We start from the raw sequence: 24,758 nt of genomic DNA on the forward strand, positions 1-24,758 counted from the left end.
TGTTTTAATCCTTTGTATAGATTTTTTTAGAGGCCGCCCGGTTGGTTTGACTCTTACCCACGTTTTAAAAGTATTGTGAGGTTCCGTGACAATTGTAAGTGGTGTTTTCGACTCACACGAATATGGTCGAGTCTAGTATCTATGAACCGCAAATGACGAGTTTAGCAAGTGTGCGCAGTTTCGCTGTGCTAACTTAAACCGTTCGTTTGTTATGTGGGTTTGTCATCTGTACCCACGGGTTCCATCTTAGATACGGCATCCATTTTGTCTCTTGCCCTCAAGTAGCCAGCGAACGGACGCTGTCCGCTTCGCGACCCTGGGACTCCCAAGATATTTGCGGAAGACACATGTTCTTTGAAAGTGTCTTTATGACGAGGGGGATGCTACTGTAAGGCAGATGGCGCCGCTCGAGGCTCATCTTGCCGCACGGGCTTATTGTCTCAGTTGTGCATCTCATTAGGCACGTCCCTTTGATGCCTGTATCTCGTGCTTCTCGACACTCCCCTTTTACACCCTTTCCGATCTCCCCACTGTCTCCGTCTTCCTCTGCACCTGTCCTCGTTCCTGTTTTGATCTACTTTACTGCTGATTGGAATTTGCTAATGGTGGGAAGATGGGTTTTTACAGTTGGGAACCGCCAAATGTTTCCGCACTTATGTTCCGGATCTTGTGTGTTTCAAAGTGATCTAAGCGACCCCTCTGAGAGCGACTTGTGGGAACCAGGTTGTAAACTATTGTGTATCATGTTATCCTATGGGTAGAAACTGTATAAAAGGAGCGATCCACAAATACAATTTGAAGCAGTCTCCCCGAACTACACTCGATGTACTTCCTGTGACTTCTGTGTTCCCTGCAGTAAATAAACCTTGACTCTTTGACGCCGAAGGAAGTGTCCCGTGTCTCTGTGACTTGTACGCCGGAGCAGGTTACCCACGAAGGTTTCAGGTGTTGTGCCCTGGCACCGCTGGGTCCAAAGAACCCAGTCCTTCAGTTGGCGCCCAACGTGGGGCTGCATCAGTGGTACCGGTCCAAGCCTGACGATCGTGAGGAACTTCGTGTGAAATCTCCGAGGGAAGGTGCACCCCGCTTCATCGATCCTGTTGTCGAAATAAGTGGCCCGAAGACTTTTCCCGCGAAGATTCCCGCCTCCTAACGGCTGCGACGGACTGCTACCCTGACTGTAGACCTGTTTTGGCGCCTGGCGTAGACCTTGGTATAGCGAGACGATGGACGGGCCTTCCTGAGGACGCCATTGATCTTTGAGTTAAGTATTTGTGGGTCGCTCCCAGAGTTCTTTGTTGTAAACACTTTAGCGAGTGTTTTTGTTGTAGACACTTTAGCGGGTGTCTTTGTTGTACACGCTGTGTGAGTGTTTTTGTCGGTGACACTTTGCTAGCGTACTTTGTTGTTGTTGTATTTGTTTGACGACTGCAGCCGCCAAAGACCGAGGGTTTTGTTCTTGCTGGGACTTGGTAAATCCCGTAACCCTTGAAGTTTGTGAAACTCGGCTAGTGTGCAAGATGCCTGGTCGCAGTACTTTGTTCAGTTGCTTTAGACCTTGTGGTGCGGATTCCCTGCTGGAGGACTCGTGTCCGATACCTCCGGTTGGAACTCCTACTTATGACCTATATAGCAAACATGGGCTAGGCCCGATTGCTTTTAACGATTATTGGATCAAATATACAAAGAAAGACGGCGATCTTCGTTGGCCACCTCACGGTAGCTTCGAAGCGTCGATCTTAGATAATTTGGAAATAAAGTTGTTCGAACGTAAATCTAGGCCGGCCATGTTTGATGCCTTTCGGTTCTGGCGCAAAGAAGCCCGACAGAAAGAGATCAGACAAAATAAACGTAGTCAGCGAGATACTGTTGCTACTATAGTAAAGAAAGCTGAGCAGTTTCAGCGTGATAAGGAGGATAAGGATAAGGAAGTGTTTGAGAGATTACAGCGTATGTCCATAGACAAATGCTATCCTGTTTTGTCTACGGAGTCGGATAAGAAGGAAGAGGCAGTTGAGGATTCTTTAATGTCCTATCTTATGAAGTCGCCACCTCCGTACGTACAGGGTACCGCAGTTCCTGTGGTCCCTGCCGTACCTGCTCTCCCACTTGTTATTCCTCCGCCTATTCCTCAACCTGCACCCGCTCTTCCGACTGTTCCTGCTCCTGTGCCTGTGTCTATTCCTACTGCTCCTCCGCTTCCACATACTCCTGTTCCCGCTACTGCTCACGCTACTGCTCCTGTGTTGTTAACCCCTGTTGCTGCTAACGTCTCTACTCCTTCTCTTGTTAGTCCTGTGTCTTACTCTTCTCCCTCTACTCGTAATCGTGATTCTCCCCTTGCGACAAACTTCTTTCAGTCGCTCGGACCTGTTTTTGGGTCTGCTGGTTCTGATGGTCCACAGAGACGTAGCCAGCTTCCTGGTAATAGAGAACGTGTTGCGCTATACAATATGGCGATGGGTTGGATGATAAACCCTGTTAGAAATCCACCTCGTGTTGTCCTCGAAACGTTTGATCAATTCAACATACCTACTCAGAGATATGTGTTTGATGAAATGTGCAAGTTCTTACATGATCAGATAGCGGCTGTTGCGCCTGACGAGGTGCTGACCGCCCTGTCTAATCTTCGGCTTCAGTTCGCAACTGGACTGATAGTCGATACTAATGTCCGACGTGCTATTGAACGGTTGCTATCTCTTCGTCCTGCTCCTATTCCTCATGCATTGTTCGTTGAGGACATTGAACAACGAGATGGGTCTGGCCAATATCCTATGCGAGAAGTTCCGCCAGTTTGGGTACCCGCTGATAATACTAATGCTAATGCTCCAATACCAGCACATTTCCAGAGAGTGTGGATACACCTCCCTTGGAAACGATCGGAAGTGCTTCAGGTGAAACAAACTTTGCCTGATCCTCGCAAAAATCCTGCGGGGTATTACAAAGAATTATCGCAGCTCGTAGACGCTACGATAATGAATTTGGCCGATATCGACATGTTGTTTGGCAATGTCGTACCGCAACCGGTATGGGCCAAGATTCGTCACCAAGATCACGCGAATGAATTAGGTGGTGATTGGGCTGCCATTACAGCGGCAGACGCTGGACAAGTGGCTGCTACTAAACCCGATCAGTTGATTGAACTTCTTCCCCAGCGAATCATTACGTTAATGAAAACGCTTATGCCGGCTATGAGGGTAAATTGGGACAAGTTGTCAGCCTGTAAGCAGAAGAAAGATGAGAGTGTTTCAGACTTCTTTACGAGGTTCGAGGAAACATTCGTCGATCATAGTGGGCAGGATATGGGTACTGAGGGTGGACAGAGGTTGTTTGTGGATAAATTTGTATCGAACTTATTGCCCGACTTGTGCAATAAATTGAAGAATTCAGAAAGTGCGTGGGCCGTTTCTACCTCAGCTCAGATTCTGGCTACGGCACAATATTACGAAAATAGAGAAAAAGAGGAAAATGACCGTGCCGATAAAAAGACGAAAGAGCTGAAAACTAAAGTGTTGTTACAACAAGCATATCCGCCGCGTTCTAATCAGAATGCGCCTCAGCAGAATAGATCGCAGTCGCAATCGAATCGATCGCAGCCGCGTAATGATTCATCTTTTCAGAGATCTTCGTTGGGGTACAACCAATGTGCTTATTGTAGACAGGAGGGACACATTAAATTCAATTGTCCTGCTTTAAATGACCGTAGTGGTGGTAATTCGTCTAGAGGAGGTCGTGGTGGTGCACAGCACGCATCACGTGGTAGAGGTCGTGGTGCTCAGAACGACTGTTCTGATAACTCGTCAAATTCTAATAATTGTTTCGACCAACGTGGATCATCGCAAGGACGATCTGCGCAGTACAATGTAGACGATTATTACGTCGATCAGGGAACTGACGATAGTAATTACTAGGACAGCCAAAGACAAGGAGAGGGAGTGGTATCAGTTCCGGTTGATCAGAGAGGGCCTTACGTCGCAGTTGCTACATCGGGCGTCGTTGAGCCTTTTCTGTTGGACACTGGTGCAGCGAAAAGTTCTATCATGCATTCGAAACTCCCTGGCGCACCTTTGTCTGGCTTAACAAATGTATCTGTTGGATTCTCTGGCGCCCCCGTTAGCAATCCAGTTTCGCGCCCTTTGCCCCTTAAAATTGGGACTCGTAAGCTCGAAGCTCCGTTGATTTTAACCACTGGTTGTGGTGAAAATCTTTTGGGTCTGGATTTGCTTAAACGCTTGTATGCGACTTTGTATTGTTCTCCTGCGGGTATAAAGCTTACGTTCGGAGAGAAAGTAGTCTCTCCCATGTATTTGTCCCTCGATAAGCTTCCACCGGAATTGGATTCTCTTCCTGCATCTTTGTGGGCGACGGGTCCAAACGACGTGGGCCTACTTGATATCTCCCCTTATGTTGTTCAGTTGAAATCGAATGTGCGATTGCCACGTATTCCCCAATATCGTATCTCCCTGGATGGCGAACGAGCTTTGTTAGCGATCATCTATGATTTGATCGAGAAAGATGTCATTGAAGAAACTCGGGGAAACGTGTGCAATAGTCCTGTACTGCCCATTCTTAAACGTACTGATCCTACCAAACCGCCTGTTTATCGTTTTGTTATTGATTTACGGGAGGTGAATAAAATTGTGGTTCCTCAATTCCCTGTTGTGCCTGACATTACGGCGCTGCTGACTCTGATTCCAGCTACAGCTTCATGGTTTTCGGTGATTGATTTGAAAAATGCGTTTTTCAGCATCCCGATTGCCGAAGAGAGCAGGGACCTTTTCGGTTTCTCTCTTGGTGGACGTAGCTTCCGGTTCAAACGCGCTCCTCAGGGCTACTGTGAAAGTCCATCGATTTACAGTCAAGCTTTGAAGGGTCAACTAGATGCGTTTAGGTTGCCGGTTGGTGCGGCTTTAATCCAATACGTCGACGACTTATTGGTGGCTGCTGATACTCAGGACATTTGCAAAATTGCTACAGTGTCGTTGCTGCAACATCTCTGTGAGTTAAATCACAAGGTGTCACCTTCTAAACTCCAATATTGTTGTCAAGAAGTAACCTATCTAGGTCACTTATTGTCAAAGGAGGGAAGGAGATTGACCCCAGAGAGAATTGCAGCGATTGCGCGCATGGCTGTGCCACAAACCCAAAGAGATGTGCGTGCCTTTCTAGGTATCACATCGTACTGCAGGCAGTGGATTCCTAATTTTTCATTGCTAGCGAAACCATTGGTGGCTCTTACGTGCAAGGATGTTTCGACTCCTTTACCATGGACGGAAGAATGTCAGAAAAGTTTTTCTGAATTACGTGATTCATTGTGTTCGGCTCCTGTGTTAGGTACCCCTGATTACAGTAAACCGTTCACGTTATATGTTCACGAGAGGGAAGGTTGTGCTTTAAGCGTCTTAACGCAACCTTTTGGTGGTAAGCAACGTCCATGTGCATATTTTTCCTCGACCTTAGACCCAGTAGCTAGAGCATTGCCGAGTTGTTTGAGAGCAACTGCGGCAGCTGCGGTCTCCATCCGACAATCAGCAGGATTGGTCATGGATAATATGCTTACGGTGATGGTTCCGCATGCAGTCGATACTCTTTTGAACCGTACGAAAACTCAGCACTTGACGAGTGCGAGGTTATCTGGGTACGAATTGACGCTCTTGGCAAGCCACATTCAGATAAAACGTTGTAATGTCCTAAATCCGGCAACTTTGTTACCAATTAGTGCAGAGTCAGATGCAGTAACAGAACATGACTGTTACTTGCGGACAGAGGAGGAAACAAAAGGTCGTGTGGACCTTAAAAACACCCCATTGGAAGACCCGGATGGCATCCTGTATGTGGATGGGTCATGTTTTAAATTGTCGAATGGTGATGTGACTACTGCTTATGCTGTGGTGACATTGAATACTGTTGTTGAGACTGCGAGATTGAATCAGAATTCTGCCCAAGCTGCAGAGCTGATCGCTCTTACTAGAGCATGTGTATTAGCAAAAGGTAAACGTGTGAATGTGTACACCGATAGTCAGTATGCTTTCGGTGTAGCGCATAGTTTCGGACGATTGTGGCGAGAACGTGGTTTCTTGACGTCACATGGCACGAAAATACAGCATGGCCAGCTTGTGAACGATCTTTTGGATGCATTGACTTTGCCTGCTCAAGTTGCAATTGTTAAATGTAGTGCGCATCGTAAGGTGACGGATGATGTTGGTCATGGTAATGCGTTTGCAGATGAGATTGCTAAGGAGACTGCCCGGAACCTTAGCACTCGAATGTATGTGACGAATTCGGTTAGGTGGCCTACAGAATCAAGTATGTGTGAGAATACTATAGAGAGTGTGAAAGCAATTCAGAATGAGGCCACCGACACTGAAAAGATGAAGTGGAAAGAAAGTACGGGAAGGTTGGATGTGAATGGTTGCTGGATTGATTTGTCAGATCAGAAAAGATGGATGTTGCCTGATGCGTATGTACTGGCCGTTGTGCAAATGGCACATGGGTTAGCACATATTAGCGCGAAAGGTATTTGCAAGTTGTTGGCTGATGTGTGGAAGAATGATGGAATTACTAAGTGTGCTGAACGTTTGGTGAAGAATTGTATGGTGTGTATAATGTACAATCCTGGCAAAGGAACCCCAACTCCCCCTGGCAGTTTTGCTCCTCCTTCGTATCCCTTTGAGGTGATCCAATTGGACTTCATCCATATGGAGCGATGCAATAACCTGAAATACGTTTTGGTTGTGGTTTGCGCATTCTCCCGATGGATCGAGGCCTATCCCCTCAAAGATAATACTGCTTTGTCTACTGCGAAAATCCTACTGAAGGAATACTTTCCTCGGTATGGAATGCCTAGAGTCGTGTGGTCAGATAACGGAAGTGAGTTTGTTGGAAGTGTGATGAAGAGTGTGTGTAAGGGCCTTGGAATTAGTCAAAAATTCCACAGCGCCAATCATCCCCAGTCAGCTGGATTGGTTGAAGGGTACAATGGCACCCTTAAACTAAAATTAGCGAAGATCCAGGCTACGACTGGACTTTCGTGGCCTGACGCTTTGCCTCTAGCATTACTGTCAACTAGGGCGACTGTACACTCCCGAATAGGGCTTAGTCCCTATGAAATAGTGTTCGGCCGTCCTGCGAATGTGTGGGGGGTTCCTAGGCCAGGTATGTTTGTTGATCTTGAGTACCCGATGTTGATTGACTACTTACATGACTTGACTGCTAAACTGAGGTTAATTCATCAACAGGTTTACGACGCCTTGCCGACGCAGACGGAGGGTCCAGGCCACCAGCTCCAGCCTGGTGATTGGGTTGTCACCCGAAATTTTTCGCGCAAGAAGAATCTGGACCCCCGCTTTGTTGGACCTCACCAGGTGCTTTTGGCCACGAGGACTGCCGTTCGTCTTGAGGGACGGAAGAACTGGGTACATGCTACCCATTGTAAGCGAGTCCCTATTCCTTTGCCGGCAGACCCGTGGGTGAGGAAAGGCATTGCGTCAACAGAAGCAGCGACATTGCCGGCGTTTGTACCTTTCAGTGACGCACAACTTGTTGGTGAACACTCAGCGCAGCAGAAAGCCATTGTTGGAACATTGTCAGCAAGAGACTCAAGACCAGACCAACGAACTGATCAACAGGACGCTGTCTCTTCGACAGATCCTTTGTTTGACGAGCAGACACGTCCTGGGAAACATCGATATTCTTTGCGTTCTCATACTAAGGACAAATAAATTTTTCCTTGCTTTGCTGAAATTGATAACTGCAATATCTTCGTTTCCCCTGATCAACTGTGAACAATTCGTATCACTGAAAATTGTTTTGTACATATATCAAGATTTTTTTCTTGTATCTTTTTCCTTCCACAGCTGAATTATTTGTGCTAAATAAAATACATATTGTGTATTGAGGGCCGTAGGGCCGCGCGCGTACTTCCTTCTGGACAGTAGGTCTTGACGCTAGGTTAAAGGCCGTCGGTTCCTAGGAACTCCTGGGAATTGACTATTGCTGCACAGAACGAAGTGCGTCAAGAAACGTTGCGGACGGTCATAGGGAAATGGCATTTTTTAAGCTGAATGATTTGGAAGGAGCTCAGGCGTATAGAGTCAAACTGCAGAAACTTAGTCGTACGAAATGTTTTGTATTCCAATTGTTTGTACTGTTTTTAACTGCTTCTGCATTTTTGGCGGGTGGGGTGTATTACACTATATCTTACTTCTTACTTCCTACCCCTACTCCTACTCCTTACCCTAACATTACTTCTACTGCTTCTCCTCATTCCTTTCATATGTTACCAGAACACGAACAGGCTAGACGTGTAGAATTCCGCAACAATTCCTTTATCCAGCTCCTCCATCAGCATCAGTTAGTGGTTAACACTACTAATTGTTGGGTGTGTGGGTTGATGCCACATACTACGGGTAAGGGAATTCCATATCTGGTGTTACCGTATAGTTCCCAAGGGTCAGCTCGAGCATACCAAACAATGCTTCGAAGCGCACTAGGTTTCCACCCCTCTCCAGAACGTTCCCCCAAACCGGGTCCTACCTCATGGCAGTGGGTGGTATCGATGATAATACAGGATTTGGAAGATGAGATCTATGATGCTTTTCTCATCCCTAAGGCAGAGGTACAAGCCTATAGGGCACCGAATAGAGGGGAATATAGTACGTTCACTAATGAAAAGCAGCTTAAAAGCTCGTCTCCAATATGGGTCGTACCCCACACTGGTAATCTTTGTCTTGTGGGTCGTGGCTCGCAAGCCTCACTTGGAGTAAGTGCTTGCACTGAAAGTTACGTTCTGTCAATGTCCCCGATCCCTGTGCTTCTGGCTGCCAAGGGTACGTACTTCATCTGTCATGATCGTGCATACACATGGTTGCCCGCAGACTTCATGGGCTCATGTTTTGTTGCAAATCTGTTGCCTCCGACGTTTACTGTAGATGCCGATTACCACAAGACTAGAGTTGTACGAGGCGTAATTAGTGAAGAGGATACTGCCGGTCAAGAGGCAGGAGACTTTTTCAAGGGTTTCCTCCCGTTTTGGGGACCTATGGTTAATAGTAGGAACCTGAGACATTTGACTCGAGTGGTAGAATCGACAGCTAACATTACTGCCAGTGCCCTTGGTAATATCACCACAGAACTTCAGGCGGAGAGACTTATGACATTACAAAACCGTATGGTTTTAGATGTTGTCTTAGCAGATCGCGGTGGGGTATGTAAAGTGATCCATTCGAGCTGTTGCATTTTCATTCCAGATAATGCTCCTACTGTCTATCAAGCCATCTCGAAGTTGCACAAGATCTCCGAATCCATACACGTGGATGTAGGGGATTGGACGCTACTTGGTTGGTTTTGGGGCCTGGTGTCGACTTGGGGTTGGAAGATTCTGACGATCATCGGGGTTGTGGTAGTGTTCCTGTTCACGTGTTGCCTTTGTGTGCAGTGTGGTCCTGCCTTATGTGGCCTCTGTGCTACAACGTGTATGAGACAACCATCTGTTACCAAGGGGACTCGGTTGGACAGAGCTATGCTACAACGACATCTTGATGGTCTGATGAATATCGAGTATGATTCCGACTAGTGCTTGCCTACATGAGGGCAAAAGGAGCGTCTGAGGTTCCGTGACAATTGTAAGTGGTGTTTTCGACTCACACGAATATGGTCGAGTCTAGTATCTATGAACCGCAAATGACGAGTTTAGCAAGTGTGCGCAGTTTCGCTGTGCTAACTTAAACCGTTCGTTTGTTATGTGGGTTTGTCATCTGTACCCACGGGTTCCATCTTAGATACGGCATCCATTTTGTCTCTTGCCCTCAAGTAGCCAGCGAACGGACGCTGTCCGCTTCGCGACCCTGGGACTCCCAAGATATTTGCGGAAGACACATGTTCTTTGAAAGTGTCTTTATGACGAGGGGGATGCTACTGTAAGGCAGATGGCGCCGCTCGAGGCTCATCTTGCCGCACGGGCTTATTGTCTCAGTTGTGCATCTCATTAGGCACGTCCCTTTGATGCCTGTATCTCGTGCTTCTCGACACTCCCCTTTTACACCCTTTCCGATCTCCCCACTGTCTCCGTCTTCCTCTGCACCTGTCCTCGTTCCTGTTTTGATCTACTTTACTGCTGATTGGAATTTGCTAATGGTGGGAAGATGGGTTTTTACAGTTGGGAACCGCCAAATGTTTCCGCACTTATGTTCCGGATCTTGTGTGTTTCAAAGTGATCTAAGCGACCCCTCTGAGAGCGACTTGTGGGAACCAGGTTGTAAACTATTGTGTATCATGTTATCCTATGGGTAGAAACTGTATAAAAGGAGCGATCCACAAATACAATTTGAAGCAGTCTCCCCGAACTACACTCGATGTACTTCCTGTGACTTCTGTGTTCCCTGCAGTAAATAAACCTTGACTCTTTGACGCCGAAGGAAGTGTCCCGTGTCTCTGTGACTTGTACGCCGGAGCAGGTTACCCACGAAGGTTTCAGGTGTTGTGCCCTGGCACCGCTGGGTCCAAAGAACCCAGTCCTTCAATTGGTAACCTCAATAAAAGCAGCATTAAGAGGTCGACCCTTGGGGCGCAAGCAACTTCAATTAGGCAGGTAAGGGTCGGAAGATTATCCTCAAAGTTGCAGTGCCTCTGAAAACCAGTCTGAAACCATGGGATCAATTTTTTTTCTTTAGCCCAGGTTTTCAAATCGTCATTCAGTAATCTTGTATAGCACTTTCCTTCCGCATCCAGCAACACTATCATTGTGTAATTTGTGAGCAGCAATCTACTTTCCTTCTCATGTATAGGATGTATAGGAGACAAAATCTACCCCTTCCAGCTATTTGCTACTATACCTGAGGAGTACCATTCTGAGAAAAGTGAATTTAAAAAAGGCGTCCAGAGGCTTAAATCCAACTTTAAAAAGGCCACAGGTAGGAAATGTTGCCCTTTCGCGCCTGCTGCCTCATTTTCCTTAGTACCTTACTCACCTGTAGTTTGCACGGCCAAACATTGTAACTGGTTTGCGTCTGTATTTTACTTACTGCCATCAATCCTGCTAATGGGTCCTTCACGTTTGCACAGCAGGATATTTGGGTCTCATTTTGTTGTCCAGTGAGAGCCTCAACAGATTGTCTAGTGTTCAGCCGCCAGTTCCCCATACTTGTTAGACTTCCCACTTACTGGTGCTGACTGAATCGACCCTGGTTTCGTGAGATAAAGCTGCGTCATATGGATGGACCGTTGCTACAGGGAGATGTTACAGCCCCTAGGATTTTTGGTTTGACCAAGCTCCTTTACTAAACCCTAGAATGTCCTTGAGTACTTTCGCTTAAGTGCTGCTTGAGGTTTAGCCTAATTCGGTTATTTGACATTACTTTTATCATCCCTTTTCTGTTTCCTGTATGCTTGCCTCAGGATTTTTACTTTTTCTCTCATACTCTTCACATCTGAATTTTTGTTCCTGAGTCAGTGAAGGGCTTTATTTAGTTATTTTCTTAACCTCCTTGCTTTCTATCCTGCAGTGCGCTCTGATCTATGATATTCCGAGTATAATCCTTCTCTAGGGTCCTCTGCAAAATTATTTTGTAGTAATACTGCCAACTTAAACCAACTTTTCATCACTTCATTTTCCCTCTTATATTCTTTAGCCCATATTAATAGACCATGGTTTCATTTTATTTGAGTCTGTTCCATCCTTCAATGTATTTATTTTATCAGGGCAGTATCTTCTTGTTGGCCAGTGAGCTTTATTTTGTAGGACCTTTTCACAGACATGGCGATTCTACATGAGATTGCAGCATAGTCACTGGAGAGTTTTAGAATTGCCTAAAAATCATAATATTTTTTGGGAAATGCTCTATTGATGACCATAGGTAGTCCAGGGTAGCTAAACTTAAAAGAGAAATGTGTGTATATGCTGCTGGCCTATGGGTATTTACCATTCCGTCCACGCATTCCTAATACCTCTAGGGAGTTAACTAATTGTTCACCAAATTTCTCCTGTTTCTGACCATTTGAAGGTGGGGGAGAAATCACTTACGTAATGGATCAGTATGCATTCTCCCTATCTTTCCACTCCTCATGGTTACTGTTCCAAAGTAGGTTTGAATTAAAGTCCCCTCCAAGCACCACGTGTTCCTTTGGATATTCTGACCATTGGCCTTTTAAACATCAACCAAAATTCCTTCAGATTGGGTGGGAACTCCCGCGTACGCCCCAGCTCGCCCTTCTAGATGTCATGGAGGGAGTCTGGGGCAATGCCTACAAGCTACACCTCTGTTACTCCTAGGGCTCACCTTGGCGAAGCGAGATATTGCGAGGAAATGGAAGGATGTCCAGGCTCCACCACTATTGGCCTGGAAAAATGGCCTTGACTTTAATATGGGGCTGGAGCAATCCACCTTTCAGGCCTGTGGATGCCCACGCAAACATTATAAAATATGGAAGAGGTGGGCTGATTATAGGGGATTGTGGTTAGATGCCCCGGCTGCGCCTACAGATCTCCCTGGGGGTTGACCGTAGTGACCTACTGGTAGGGGGTTGGCATGGGTGGGAGGGGAGGGCCGGGGGTAGGCGGGATCTTGGGGTGAATGCAGTTATATGGATCTGTCTATGTACTTATTTGTTACTCTTGTCCTATGACCCTGAATTGTTTTGTGACCTGAACCCAATGGAATGTTGCGCAAGATGGGGGGGGGGGGGTATTGTTTTTTTTGAACGGCTCTATTGATTCAGCTCCCTGGTGCCCTGAATGTATCCCTGTTGGTGATGCGCCCTTCTATGCTCGTTAAGGGCTGTGGCAGTGGTTTCTGGGTTACAGAGCCCTGCATATACAGAGTTCTATCGTTTAGGAGCCCTATGTGATGGAAGTTTGTCTTAATAAAGAGCATATAGGATGGGCAGCGCTCGATAGCTGTAGCATTGACAGAGGGTGATGACTAACTATGCAATGAACGCTGAAAGGGAGCCGCTGAGCTCAATGCTGCACAATACTATATACTGCAGGGGTCATAGAACCACGGGGTTGGGGGCAGGGGGAAGGGGTTTGGTTTGATATGTATTTCATTCATTCTCTGTGCCATGGAAATGATGACTTTATGGACCAAAGACACAGTATTCTTAGAAAGAATAATGTGCACGTACAGCTTAGAACGTCCCAACGGCTATTATGGGGGGGAGTATCCCGGTTGTGTTATGCTTATGGGTGGGGGCGTGCGTCGCCCAGATATGCAATGTATAGTGGGATGCTTCATAATGTACTGTTGTTTTCCTTCATTCAATAAAATGTTTTTTTTTTAATTTTAAAAATCCTTCAGACTTGTGCCTCTGTATTGTTGAATGATGATGGAGATAGATATTTCCAATACGTAATGTTCAGGTCACATTGTTGGTTTGACTTTTCACTGGTTCAATTTTTACAATGATAGCATCTCCGATTCTGGCCCAAATTCTGGAGGCATTGACTGCTAGGTCACCTTTTACTTGATTCGAAATCCCACCACTTGGGGGTTCACCACCATGTGATGGGAGGGTGGGTGCTGCAGAATCCGTAATATCCGGCAACGGGTTGTGATCCATAAGCCAGCTTTCCGCTGACCAATGTCTTTCAAATTTAGTTCAACCAACTTCCTTAATTTGTACTCATGATCTGAGATTCCCCTCACGTTCCAAAAACATATTTTAATCTCATGAAACTTTTATCCTATTGCAAGTGTTTTACTGGAATTAGGACTATGGTTTTAACACCCCGCCAACCATTTCCAATTTGGAGGGCGAGGTGTTTCTGCCTCCATTTGCTGTGAGCTGTATATTCTTCCTACTTTTTAGTGGGCCACGTCAAGGCTGAGTTTTTTTTTTTAGTTTTTTTTTTTTACCATAACTGTTTAAAACCAATTTGTGTTCTCTTACATGTTTGGGTCTGTGCATACTTTGGAAGCGTCTTCCTATGCCCCAAAATCATTCCTCAATGCCAATCAAGTTTTGACACTTGGAACTTCATCCCTAAAGGTCTGATATAGGATGACTGCAGGGAGGATTAAGTATTGTAGGGTATCTGTCAGGCATATTGTAGGGCATATTAATTCACCACATAGACAATTGCCTCTTATTCTCTGTGAAGCTTTGGGTAAGGCTCTTCTCCTTAAAGCCAATCTCTGTATGTTTATCTCCCCTGTACCTGAAAGGCCACGTACTGAATGTCCTTTGCCAGTTTTTTCCAAACAAGGGAGTTGAGATGGCAATCTTATGATGTTCTGTCTGTTCAATATGACCCAGCTTCCTCGTGGAGCATTCTCCGGGTATAGCATTATACTTTTTAGGCCTAGGCATCAAACCTTTATTGCTTTAGATTTGTTACTAATCAGCAGGACTTTATTTATTTCATTTGTCAGTGCTTCTTTTTTTGTTGAATTTCCTCACATACATAAAAGCCAGACCCTATTGTTAAGCGTAGACTTAACATTATATGTAATAAAATTTGATTTAGTGAATCACGCAAAACTGAGGCACACCTTAGTAGATATGGGAGCTCCAGTAGACCTTATATGCCACCTCTCGCAATTGTACACATCTAACAGCCAGTGTACGCTTTGGGAAAATGGGGAATGTGTGGACAAATTCCGGGTAATGCGGGGTATCCGGCAAGGATGCGTCCTTGCCCAGAAATGTATTTAAATAACCCTCACCCACCATGGTTACCACTTGGTGGCATTCTTCATCATTGGGTTCTACCCATTTCCGCTGCGGAATGGGGCGTACTACGACCTACGAGTACGTGGGAGCACTGATGGTATTTGGACAAATCCTGATGAGAAGATAATAGGAGAGGGGGGTTGTTTTTGAAAAGTTAAAAATACCTGGCTAGTAGGAATTGTTTTTATTTATTTGTACCTCTATCGGGTATGATTAAAAACAAGGGGAAAACAAACTCTATGAATGCAGGTTTAGAACGATCTATCGAAACAATAGGCAGAAAGGTATTGGTCTAAGATGACAATGCACAACTGAGGAGAAATTAATAGAAACACTAGGTAAAAGGAACAGGGAAGCGATCATTATTTGCACTGAATGGTAAGATTAACTAAGAAAAACTGTTAAGGAATTTATTAACATCGTATCAGCAATTGTAGATAAATCAAAACTTAAGGGATTCAGGAAGAAGTAGAAAGCCTAAGGGGCGGTTTGATACTGTCTGCTCTAGAGCGAAGTAGACCCTTCGGAAAGCACTGCAGGAAACTCCTAGAGATTGGGGGAAAATAAACCAGTTAAGAAGGAATTATAAGTTAGTGTTGTCCAGGAGGAAAAGGGGACTCCAGGAACAGCCTTGGGAAAATTTAGAACATGCAGCGGTTACTAGGGATTGTCAGTGGTTTTGGAAAACTGTTCATTCCCCAATTTTTAAGTATAACGGTATGCTCAGTAGCCTCATAAGCCATAATCTCCCATTGTGGAGGGATTTTCAATCCAGAGAATGTTGCTATCCTTCCAGTCCTAGATCAGTCTGATGCATCAATGTAGTGCTTCGGGAAAGGCCCCAGGTACATATGGGGCTCCAGTTGGTGGTTTCAAATCTAGCATACCATTATGGGCGCTGATTCTAACCCAGGTCTGTATAGCAGCAGCAGACTGCCACTTTCCAAAGACTTGGAGTGATAGTATTATCGTACCAATTTTTAAAAAAGGGGATAGGGGCGATGCCAGATGTTATCGCCCAATCTTATTACTAGATTCCTCTGTAGAAATAATTAATCGGGTAATACTAAACAGATTGGAAACCTGGGCTCAGAAAAATTGTATCTCGACAGACTCCCAATATGGTTTTAGAAAGGATATTGGCACAGTAGAGTAGAGCATTAACTTGCACATAATAAGTAAATATACCTTGGCACTCCAGAGGCATGTCCATATCTGATTTGTATTTTTGAATAGCACATTCGATTTAGTGAATCTCGCAAAACTGAGGCAGACCTTAGTAGATATGGGAGCTCTAGTATACATTATATGCCATCTCTCGCAATTATACGAACTCTTTGGGAAAACTGGAATGCTCAGGAAAACTCTGGTTAATACGAGAAATCAGACAGGGATGCGTCCTTGCCCAGAAATTTCTTGAAATAACCCTCACCCACCATGGTTACCCTTTGGTGGCATTCTTCATAATTCGGTTCTTCCCATTTCCGCTGCGGAATGGGGCCTGCTACGACCTAAGAGTACGTGGGAGCATTGATAGTATTAGGACAAATACTGATGAGAAGATAATAGGAGTGGGCGGTTGTTTTTGAAAAGTTAAAAATACCTGGCTAGTAGGAATTGGTTTTATTTATTTTTACCTCCATACAGTATGATTAAAAACAAGGGGAAAACAAACTATGGGATGATGTCCCAGAGTTTCTCTGGTCAACTAGTTTAAAGCCCTACCACAAGCCTTTTCTTCTGGACCAAAGAAGTCTACTCCCTAATTCCACTCCTTTAATATTTAAGTTCACTGAATGCTGGTCAAACTCTTTTAGATAAATATCAAAGAAATATAAAGCACCTAATCAGCCGTTACTTGGATAAATGTTAGAAGCCTTAATTAGGCATCATCAATCCAGACAGAGTGGGGAGGGGGAAAGCCTATAGTCACACTTTCATCAAGGCTTCTCTGTCCCAGGGTACTCTGGGAACCCCCGACGGAGAGACTGCTTACCGCCTGCCTGCTTACTGATTGAATAGAGTCGCACTCGTGGCTCTCTGCTCATCAACTCTATTTCCAGCCCCCGTCAGTTTGTCTGTTCATTGCGTATTCAGTCCGGTAAAAGACAAGCTCTTGCAGCCCAGTGCTTGAATAATCTACCAGCAAGATGTTTAGATGCTGGGCAGCATCCAAGAGATCTAATGCCAGGTCCTAAATTTCTGAAGACCGACCGTCAGTGTGCGAGTGTCAACAGGAGGCGTAGTACTGCCTATCCAGGACCTTCTAGGGCAAGTAGCAGGGTGGGCAGCATAAGAGAGGGAGAGCAGAGAAGCAGAGAAGGTAATACAACTGGATCATTTAACCCTAGCCTCTCCAATAATTCTATGATCCTGTCTACCAAGGACATATCGGTGGACAAGAAACATACCTGCCGGCTTCTAATGTATCAACATTACAGGCCAACTTATTCCTGCTTCTTTGCTGGACACTGATTGGATGGAAGTGATACACTTGCCCCATTTGAAATAAGGAAGTGCCTCCAACACCACTATGTTGGTCTTGAAAGTGTGGAAACTGGTGGAAACACCCTTGGCAGTACTTGAAACAGATTTGTCATTTACAGTTAATATACGTGAGGGAATAGAAAGGATGCATCTGGAGTTGGTTACCACACCCCCTCCTATAGAACGATCAGTCTGTGGTAAGCGACGTATAGCAATTTAGCAGGGAGATATGGGATGCACCAGAGAGCTACTACTCCTGAAGGAGAATACCAGAAAGAGTACACAATGTGGGCCTCTTCTGGTCCCGAGGGTTCTAGGAACGGCTTCTCTATGTAAGGTGCAGGTCCAGAGTGCTCTGTCCAGAAAGTGGCACCTGACCCGGATGGATAGTTACCCTTTTTGCAACTCTAAAACTTGCTGACATTTGTTCTGTATGCCTGCTTCTTCTCCTGTGCTGGTAGCCGTAACCGGTTTTGCCCCTGCTTGAAGCCAAACTAATCATGGATAAACTCAGCGGATTGCATTACAATATTTTCCATGTTTGCACAGTTGTTTATCTCACTGTATTAAAGCACATGAAATAGCAGGTTCGAGCAAATGAGATTGACAAAGAAACAAACCAATGTTACGCAATGTGCTGACCCAAAGTACACTAAGTAATGATAATGTCCACAATAGGTATTTTGCCAACCGTCTGCTAAAGCAGTCTGTCGGCAAAATCTAAAAATTGAAGTTTGAATGTTGATCGGGGCTTTTTCTGTCTCCTGATAAATCGAAAGCCGGATTGCTGCACCCCAAGATGATTTGATCATCCATATAGGACTTGGAGTAGTAGTGTGCTAGAAAAGCCTCTCCGAGCAATTGGATATTGGTTTTCCTGAATCTCTAGAAGTCTGCTCCAAGATAAGTAGGAAGTGGGAGCGTTTTTCGAAGGGAGTAGTGCTCCACACGTATCCTCCAGCCCCCAAAATGTTTAAACCTCGTGGATGGTTATAGAGCCAATTTTGGCAAGGTGTGACCATAGACATCTGCTTAACTGGTATTGCATCATCGTTTTGGAGCTCTAAAACTGTATTCAAACTTGAAGGGGCTATGGATTGAAACTTACTCTTGACCTCTGGAATGGCATGCGCAATATGTGGCCGGCTGTAACAATATGTGTGCTCTTTGGAGCTTGCTGTTGCCTTAGCATGGGCTTTTGTGAACTTGATTGAAGTAATCCGTCCGAGGCATGTTACAGTTGTCTTTCCTTGCCTAAGCAACTTATAGGCATGCATTTTTATTTCTGGGTGAGACTTCTTTCCTTCAACCTTTCTATTAGCACATTTTTTATGGATGCACGGTGCAGTCGCCGTGCCTTCATATTATTACTATTACAGTTGCATACTAGTCGAGGAAGAGCTGTGTATTTATTTGTATAGATGAAGACTGATGCTTGTCAGTTCTTTGACCACCAAAATAAGCCAGTTTCTATCAAGCGGTACAAAAGGGGGTGGTGATGGACGGAGCATCTGAACCAATCAAACACTCACACCCAGTCAAGAGATCTGGGTTTGATCCATCACCGTTCTTTAGCCCACCCTGCCACCCAGTTCAGACATGGCCATATGCAAACCAGTCTGCCCCTGTGCCTCATGGGAACAGTCCAGCCCGAACTGCCAAGCCATGCCTTCCCTGGACCGGATTCAAGCTTCCTAGGACAGGTTTCTGGCATTCCAGCCGTCTTTAGCCAGGCTTGCTTGAATCCAGTGGCAAACACTCACACCCAGTCAATGGAGCTGGACTGTTCCCATGAGGCACAGGGTCAGACTGATTTGCATATGGCCATGTCTGAACTGGGGTGGCAGAGTGGGCTAAAGAACGGTGATGGATTTTACCCAGATCTGTTGACTGGGTGTGAGTATTTGATTGGTTCAGATGCTCCGTCCATCACCACCCCCTTTTGTACCACTTTGTGCGCCATAAGTTGGCAGGGTATGCTCAGGCGTGAGTCCCTTGCTCACTGGATTCAAGCAAGCCTGGCTGAAGACGGCTGTAATGCCCGAAACCGGTCCTAGGAAGCTTGAACCCGGTCCAGGGAAGGCATGGTTTGGCAGTTCGGGCTGGAGTGTTCCCATGAGGCACCAGGTCAGACTGTTTTGCATATGGCCATGCCTAAACTGGGGTGGCAGAGTGAGCTAAAGAACGGTGATGGATTAAACCCAGATCTGTTGACTGGGTGTGAGTGTTTGATTGGTTCAGATGCTCCGTCCATCACAACCCCCTTTTGTACCGAGTTTCTATCAAGCAGCACATTTTAAAATAAATATGTAGAGGACTTGACGTATGTTCATTTTAGGACTTTAAACTTCCCTTCTGCGCGCTGTCTGTAGGCCCTCATATTCTGTTCATGTTGCAGATTGCCCACTGTGTCCTAGCCTCTTGTGAAACATGAAAAGCAGTGTCCTTGCATTGGTTTCTGGCTATAAATTGTAGACTTGACAAACTGAAAACCATTTCGCTCTACAGGCATAAACACAATCTTGAGAGGATAAATACTGTATTTTGTGTAAACCACCTAAAAACAACCTTTGGGTACAGTCTGAGATTGAAACAGTGCATTTACTGTCATATGCAGAAGAGGAATGTGTTTGTGACTTCAAAAAGCTACAGATACAATTTTGACTTGTCAATATTGGATTTTATAATTTTCAGTAGACCAAAAGAATTTAAATTGATTAGGCAAAACATAGCTTTTGCCTAATTGGTTATCACTTGGAGACCCAGTACGGTTTCATAACAGAAGCTTACCCCTTATCTTATTAATATTCTGCAGTTCGCCAGTATAATTTGCTTAACAGCTCACTATGACACTGGGTTCAAGCTAGCCTGGCTGATGAGGGGTGATACCCCGAAACTGGTTCCAGAGTGCTTGTTTCTGATCCAGGGAGGACCTGGCCTGGAAGTTCAGGCCGGACTCTTCCATGGGGAGTACGGTCAAGATTGATTTGCATATGGCTCGGTCCAAACCAGAGTGGTGTGGTGAACACACAAAAAAAGCATTAGTTAGACCCTGATCTGTAACTGGGGGCGAATGTTTGAATTGTTCAGCCTTCTGTCCATCTGCTATTTTTGCTTTTGTCGTCCTGTGTGGGAAGAGCATGCCCAGATGTGGGTTCGGTGCTCACCATGCCACATGAGTCAATCTAGCCTGGCTGATGAGGGGTGACACCCCGAAAACGGTCCCACAATGCTTGTTTCCAATTTGGTGAGGACCTGGCCTGGCACTAGACTGTTCCCACAGGGAACCGGGCCAAGACTGATTTGCATATGGCTGGGTCCAAACTGGAATGGCATGGTGAGCAAAACGATTAATTTAGGCCCAGATCTTTAACTGAGAGCGAATGTTTGACATTGTAATGCATTTAGTCTATCAATTGTTCTCTGTGTATGGGCAAAGCACAGCCCCCCCCCCCCCCCCCCCCCCCCATCCTCAACTGAGTAAAAAAATAAAGTCCTTCAGCACACCCTCCTATATTTACTTTATTGTAAAATGAAAGCTGAACATATTGTCTACTCTCTGCACCTAACACCACCAGTAAGCAACATACACAAACTAGCAGTGGTTCCTCCTATTCTGCGCTTGAGGGTGCTCCGATGGACAGTTGACTGTTATGCAAGTGTCACTACCATAAAAACTGTGGGACTAGAATATCCTGTACACTGGATACAGCCTTCCATGTAGATACATCAGGCTCCATATTGCATTCTTCCTTGGATGTAAGTCTCAGCCCTCTGTGTTCTGTTTGCACTAATAAAAATCTTATTTTCCAGGGCCCTCTATGCTGTTTTACAGCCTATATTCATAAAGGAACTCTGACTTACGGCTCTTAAAATTCTAAAAACACCTGTCTGTATCTGTAGCTTTTTCTAGTGACCGCAAAACGGGAATACATTTTTCTGGTAGTCCAAACCCTTCTTCACTCCTACTCCAACCCTGAAAGACTCCTTATCCCTGGTTTTCACAGGTGAAAATAACCATTGAAGCCAGTTGGCTAATGTGCTGTTCTTCTCCTTGTTTCCAGATTTGACGGCCGGGTAGTAGCCAAGCTTCCCTTTGTTCCACTCTCCTACATCCAGGGACTGTCGCACAGGAACCTTTTGGGAGAGGACTACACGGACTGTTCCTTTATCTTCCTCTACATCCTCTGCACCATGTCCATTCGGCAGGTAAGTCCCTGCTACTCCATTGTGGCGACATAGACTTAGTGTTGAGTATGTGTCAGTTTCCTGGTTGTGCTGTCTGCCTCTGCATGGCCTGAATTGGGTCTCAACTGAGGTCATTACATGAAGGTTGCATCTCTCACTGGAATTCTGTAAAGGGAGATGTTGAAAACGAATGCAGAACAGGTCGGTCCTGTTATGTAACAGCCAAGTATTTGACAATAAAAATCCTTGTGCTCATGCTGTGCAGTATCCTTCACAAACAAATGAAACCTTGAAAGGCCCTTTCAGTGACTATTTCTCTCACAATAATGAACTGCATTCTCTATCTGTATGATGATCAATTGGATCACAGGAGCAGTTATCCTGTCACAGCCCTCGTGGGATGTCACAGATGTTCTCGTGTGACTTCTCAGAAACCCTAGTGTGGTGAAATCTATCTCACCACCTTTCACATTTACCTGTAGTCACTGGAGGTTTCATTAGTGAGTGTGTGTTGCCAGTGCCTTCAGCAAATCTGAGAGACAGAAGAAATAGTAACCACTCCAGCTGTATATGGAGAAAATAGGAGTTGCTTGGACAGAGGTGTTCAAGAATATGTACGGAACTAGAAAAAACTGCTTCCAAGAGCTATGAGAAAAGATCTTGGATGTACAGATGTGAAAAAGGAGGCGTGTATGTCTGCCTGTGTGTCTGGACAGACACACAGGCAGACATACACAGGGAGACTACAACCTGTTTGGCAAATGTAGCCCAAATGTGCCTTTGTATTCCTTGGGATTCAGCCCTGGTATGTAACCTGCCTCAACTGGAAACATAGAAAGTAAAGCGTGTGAATATTGTGGCGAAAATTAACAGATGACTTGAACATCAGATACCAGTCTCTTGAGCGCATTGGAGAAAGCAGCCATCCGATCAGCCCTGAAACAGAACAGGAAAGTATAAACCAGAAGAAAGTTACAGTAAGAGAAGCAATATGACTAACTGCCATGGCTGAAAATTTAAAATATGTAAGTAAGCTTTTGAAATTGGTTCCTATTACGAAGGGTTAAGAAAAGAAGGCACAAGGTCAGAAGGCCCTGTTGATCAGCATTTGGGCTAAAATGTGGGAACATTTGACAAGATGAAAATTCTTAAACAAGAGGTAGAAATCCATAGGTCAGGATCTCTGGAAGAAACCCAACTTCTTGGAACAAATCAAAAGTCATACTTTCATAAAATGTAAGTTTCATAACCACAAAAGAAATTGTAAGTAAGGGTCGTAAAGCATGAAGCGATAATAGCGCTGAGATGAAAACACATCTGAATCATAGTGTGAAAAGCCAAACTTCCAGAGACCTCAGCAGTGAGTTGCAAGAGTCTAGCATCAGTCTGTTACGTTAAACCCTAAGTGACGAGCACATAATATACAAAAAATGACTTCTACATTAAAGGAGCTTTAGGCTACGATTGATAATATTACTTAAAGTGCTTATATAATCATGTGAAATGTGGAAAAATCCATATACTAAAAGGGATTATGACTACAGCAAAAGCACAAACTGCGTAAAATTCAGGGCAATATGTAATGTAATAGTGGAGGTCCATATAAGGGTGGCGGGGACACCCTTATGGGTATGAGTGGTAGGGGTGAATATATAACCTTGGTGGGTGAGGGTTTTATAAGAAAAACTTTGTTTTTCAATTGTGGTGAGTTACTGTGTGTAACATTACTGGATTCCTTCTTTGGCATAACCTATAGGTGGGCAGGCCATCAAGGTACTTTCAAACTAGAAAAGGTATTTGTTAGTTGATTTTAAGTCACTAGATTTTTTATATTTGGGGGAGCTCTACATTTTATGATGTGACCATTATTTATGATTTGTTGTATTGTGGTTTGGTTACTTTATTTGTATCTTTTGGGCATATATGTTAAATGTACACAGCCTTGAAAAGGCCCCGGGACTGTACGCCACCAAGGGATGAAATACGTGTTGGCTGGCTTAGTGACACAAGGTTTTGTGACGAATGGCATTTGAATTACCATACTAATAAAAGATTATGAAAAGAAGCATACTATTCAATTATTTTTGGTTGAACCACTTTTCCTCCAAGTAACTGTAAGGACTTTAAAAACGACTAACCTAACCATGTTCTACTTAGGGATGCTAGGTCAAAATTAAAAGTGATTCCTCTCAGTGACTGTACTTAATTTTGGGTTGTATGTACAGCTTTCTTAAAATAGACTATAAATGCTGTTCTTAAATCTGCCTCCTTCTTTTAAATCAAGGAAAGGTTAGTATTCTCCTTCCTCATTAGCACAAGACAATGCATCATCAAGGCATTATTTCCTGCACAGTCGAAATTTGCTCCAAAAAAACGCATGGCCGCTACCATGCGTCGGACGGCCGTCTGACGTCACAGTGGGCATGTGCGGAGAACGGCCGGGAGCCGTCCAGCCCGCGTGGAATTCTCCCGCACAGCAAGGGATATTCCGGCCGCAGCGAAGAGGTTAATGCCGAGCTACTGACAGCCTGGAATGTCTGTTCTTCTCCATCTCCATGTATTGCCCTTCATCTAGTGGTGCTTTCGTCGCCTTTGCTTCATTGTCTTGCCAGCTGGAGAAGAAATACTCCAATTAAGAAAGAAAAAAAAGAAAACCATTCTAGACTTTCCCACTCCACTTTCTGCACATCCGACCCATCTTGATACTGGGTATCGTAGTACTCGAAGGGAATAAAACCTGCCCTCTTAAGGTCTCCTTCATCAAGAGGTCAATTACTTACTAACACTTAGGTGCCTGCATCGAGCAAAGAAACGTTCTTGTATGTCCCCTGACTGCTGAGTCACTGCTAGTTAATGTGGGTAAATATTGCCTCCACTCTGTTTGCCTGCTCTCTAAACAACCACTGCTTTCTCCTCTTTTACCAGATTGGAGATATATTTCTGAATCGCACCTCCATTTGTATTGCCCCTTATATTTTGCTCTTCTATTGCATTATTAGTAACTTTCTTTATCTGATAGATTTATAGTCACAGATTCCTTATTTTAGAATTTTCCCAGGCTTTACACTGGCTCCATATATTTTCTAGAACTAACCCTGCATCATGCTGGTAGGTGGCATAGTTCGGCTTTGTGTGTAGTGCCTTTATAGCTACCCCCCCCCCCCCCCCCTGCACGCTTACATCAGGTGTTTTCTTTCTATGCCAGTCAGCTCAGATCCGGGGCACATAACCCCAGTCAATTTATGACTGACCATTTTTTTACTTTTTGTGGAGAAAGTTTTTGAGAAAATTCTTCTCCTATTGTGCTAGTGATATTAACTGCGAAACCCACTGGTGTCAAGCCAGGTGGTGCCTGTCACTGGCAGATGTCTTTTACAGAACCCACATTTGGTTTGCTTGTGGTGCTTGAAACA

General features: G+C 44.8%; 1 protein-coding gene across 2 annotated transcripts in view; it reads left to right on the plus strand.

The window, feature by feature from the left end:
• The window catches only part of TMCO1 (transmembrane and coiled-coil domains 1), a 222,114-nt gene that overhangs the window by 153,468 nt on the left and 43,888 nt on the right, over positions 1-24,758 (plus strand). Inside the window, exons 6-7 of one of the 2 annotated variants that reach the window (XR_015308471.1) lie at positions 21,222-22,011; positions 22,070-23,979. Coding sequence is in view for 1 of the 2 variants with exons in the window: in XM_086956986.1 (XP_086813112.1) it covers positions 21,222-21,366 (145 nt within the window). In the remaining variant the exon portion in view is untranslated. Of the gene's footprint in view, positions 1-21,221; positions 22,012-22,069; positions 23,980-24,758 lie in introns of those variants that run through there. The other variant, XM_086956986.1, reaches the window with a different exon arrangement.

The sequence above is a fragment of the Lissotriton vulgaris genome, chromosome 1_1 (assembly GCF_964263255.1).
Source record: "Lissotriton vulgaris chromosome 1_1, aLisVul1.2, whole genome shotgun sequence".
In the NCBI taxonomy this organism is placed as follows: domain Eukaryota; kingdom Metazoa; phylum Chordata; class Amphibia; order Caudata; family Salamandridae; genus Lissotriton; species Lissotriton vulgaris.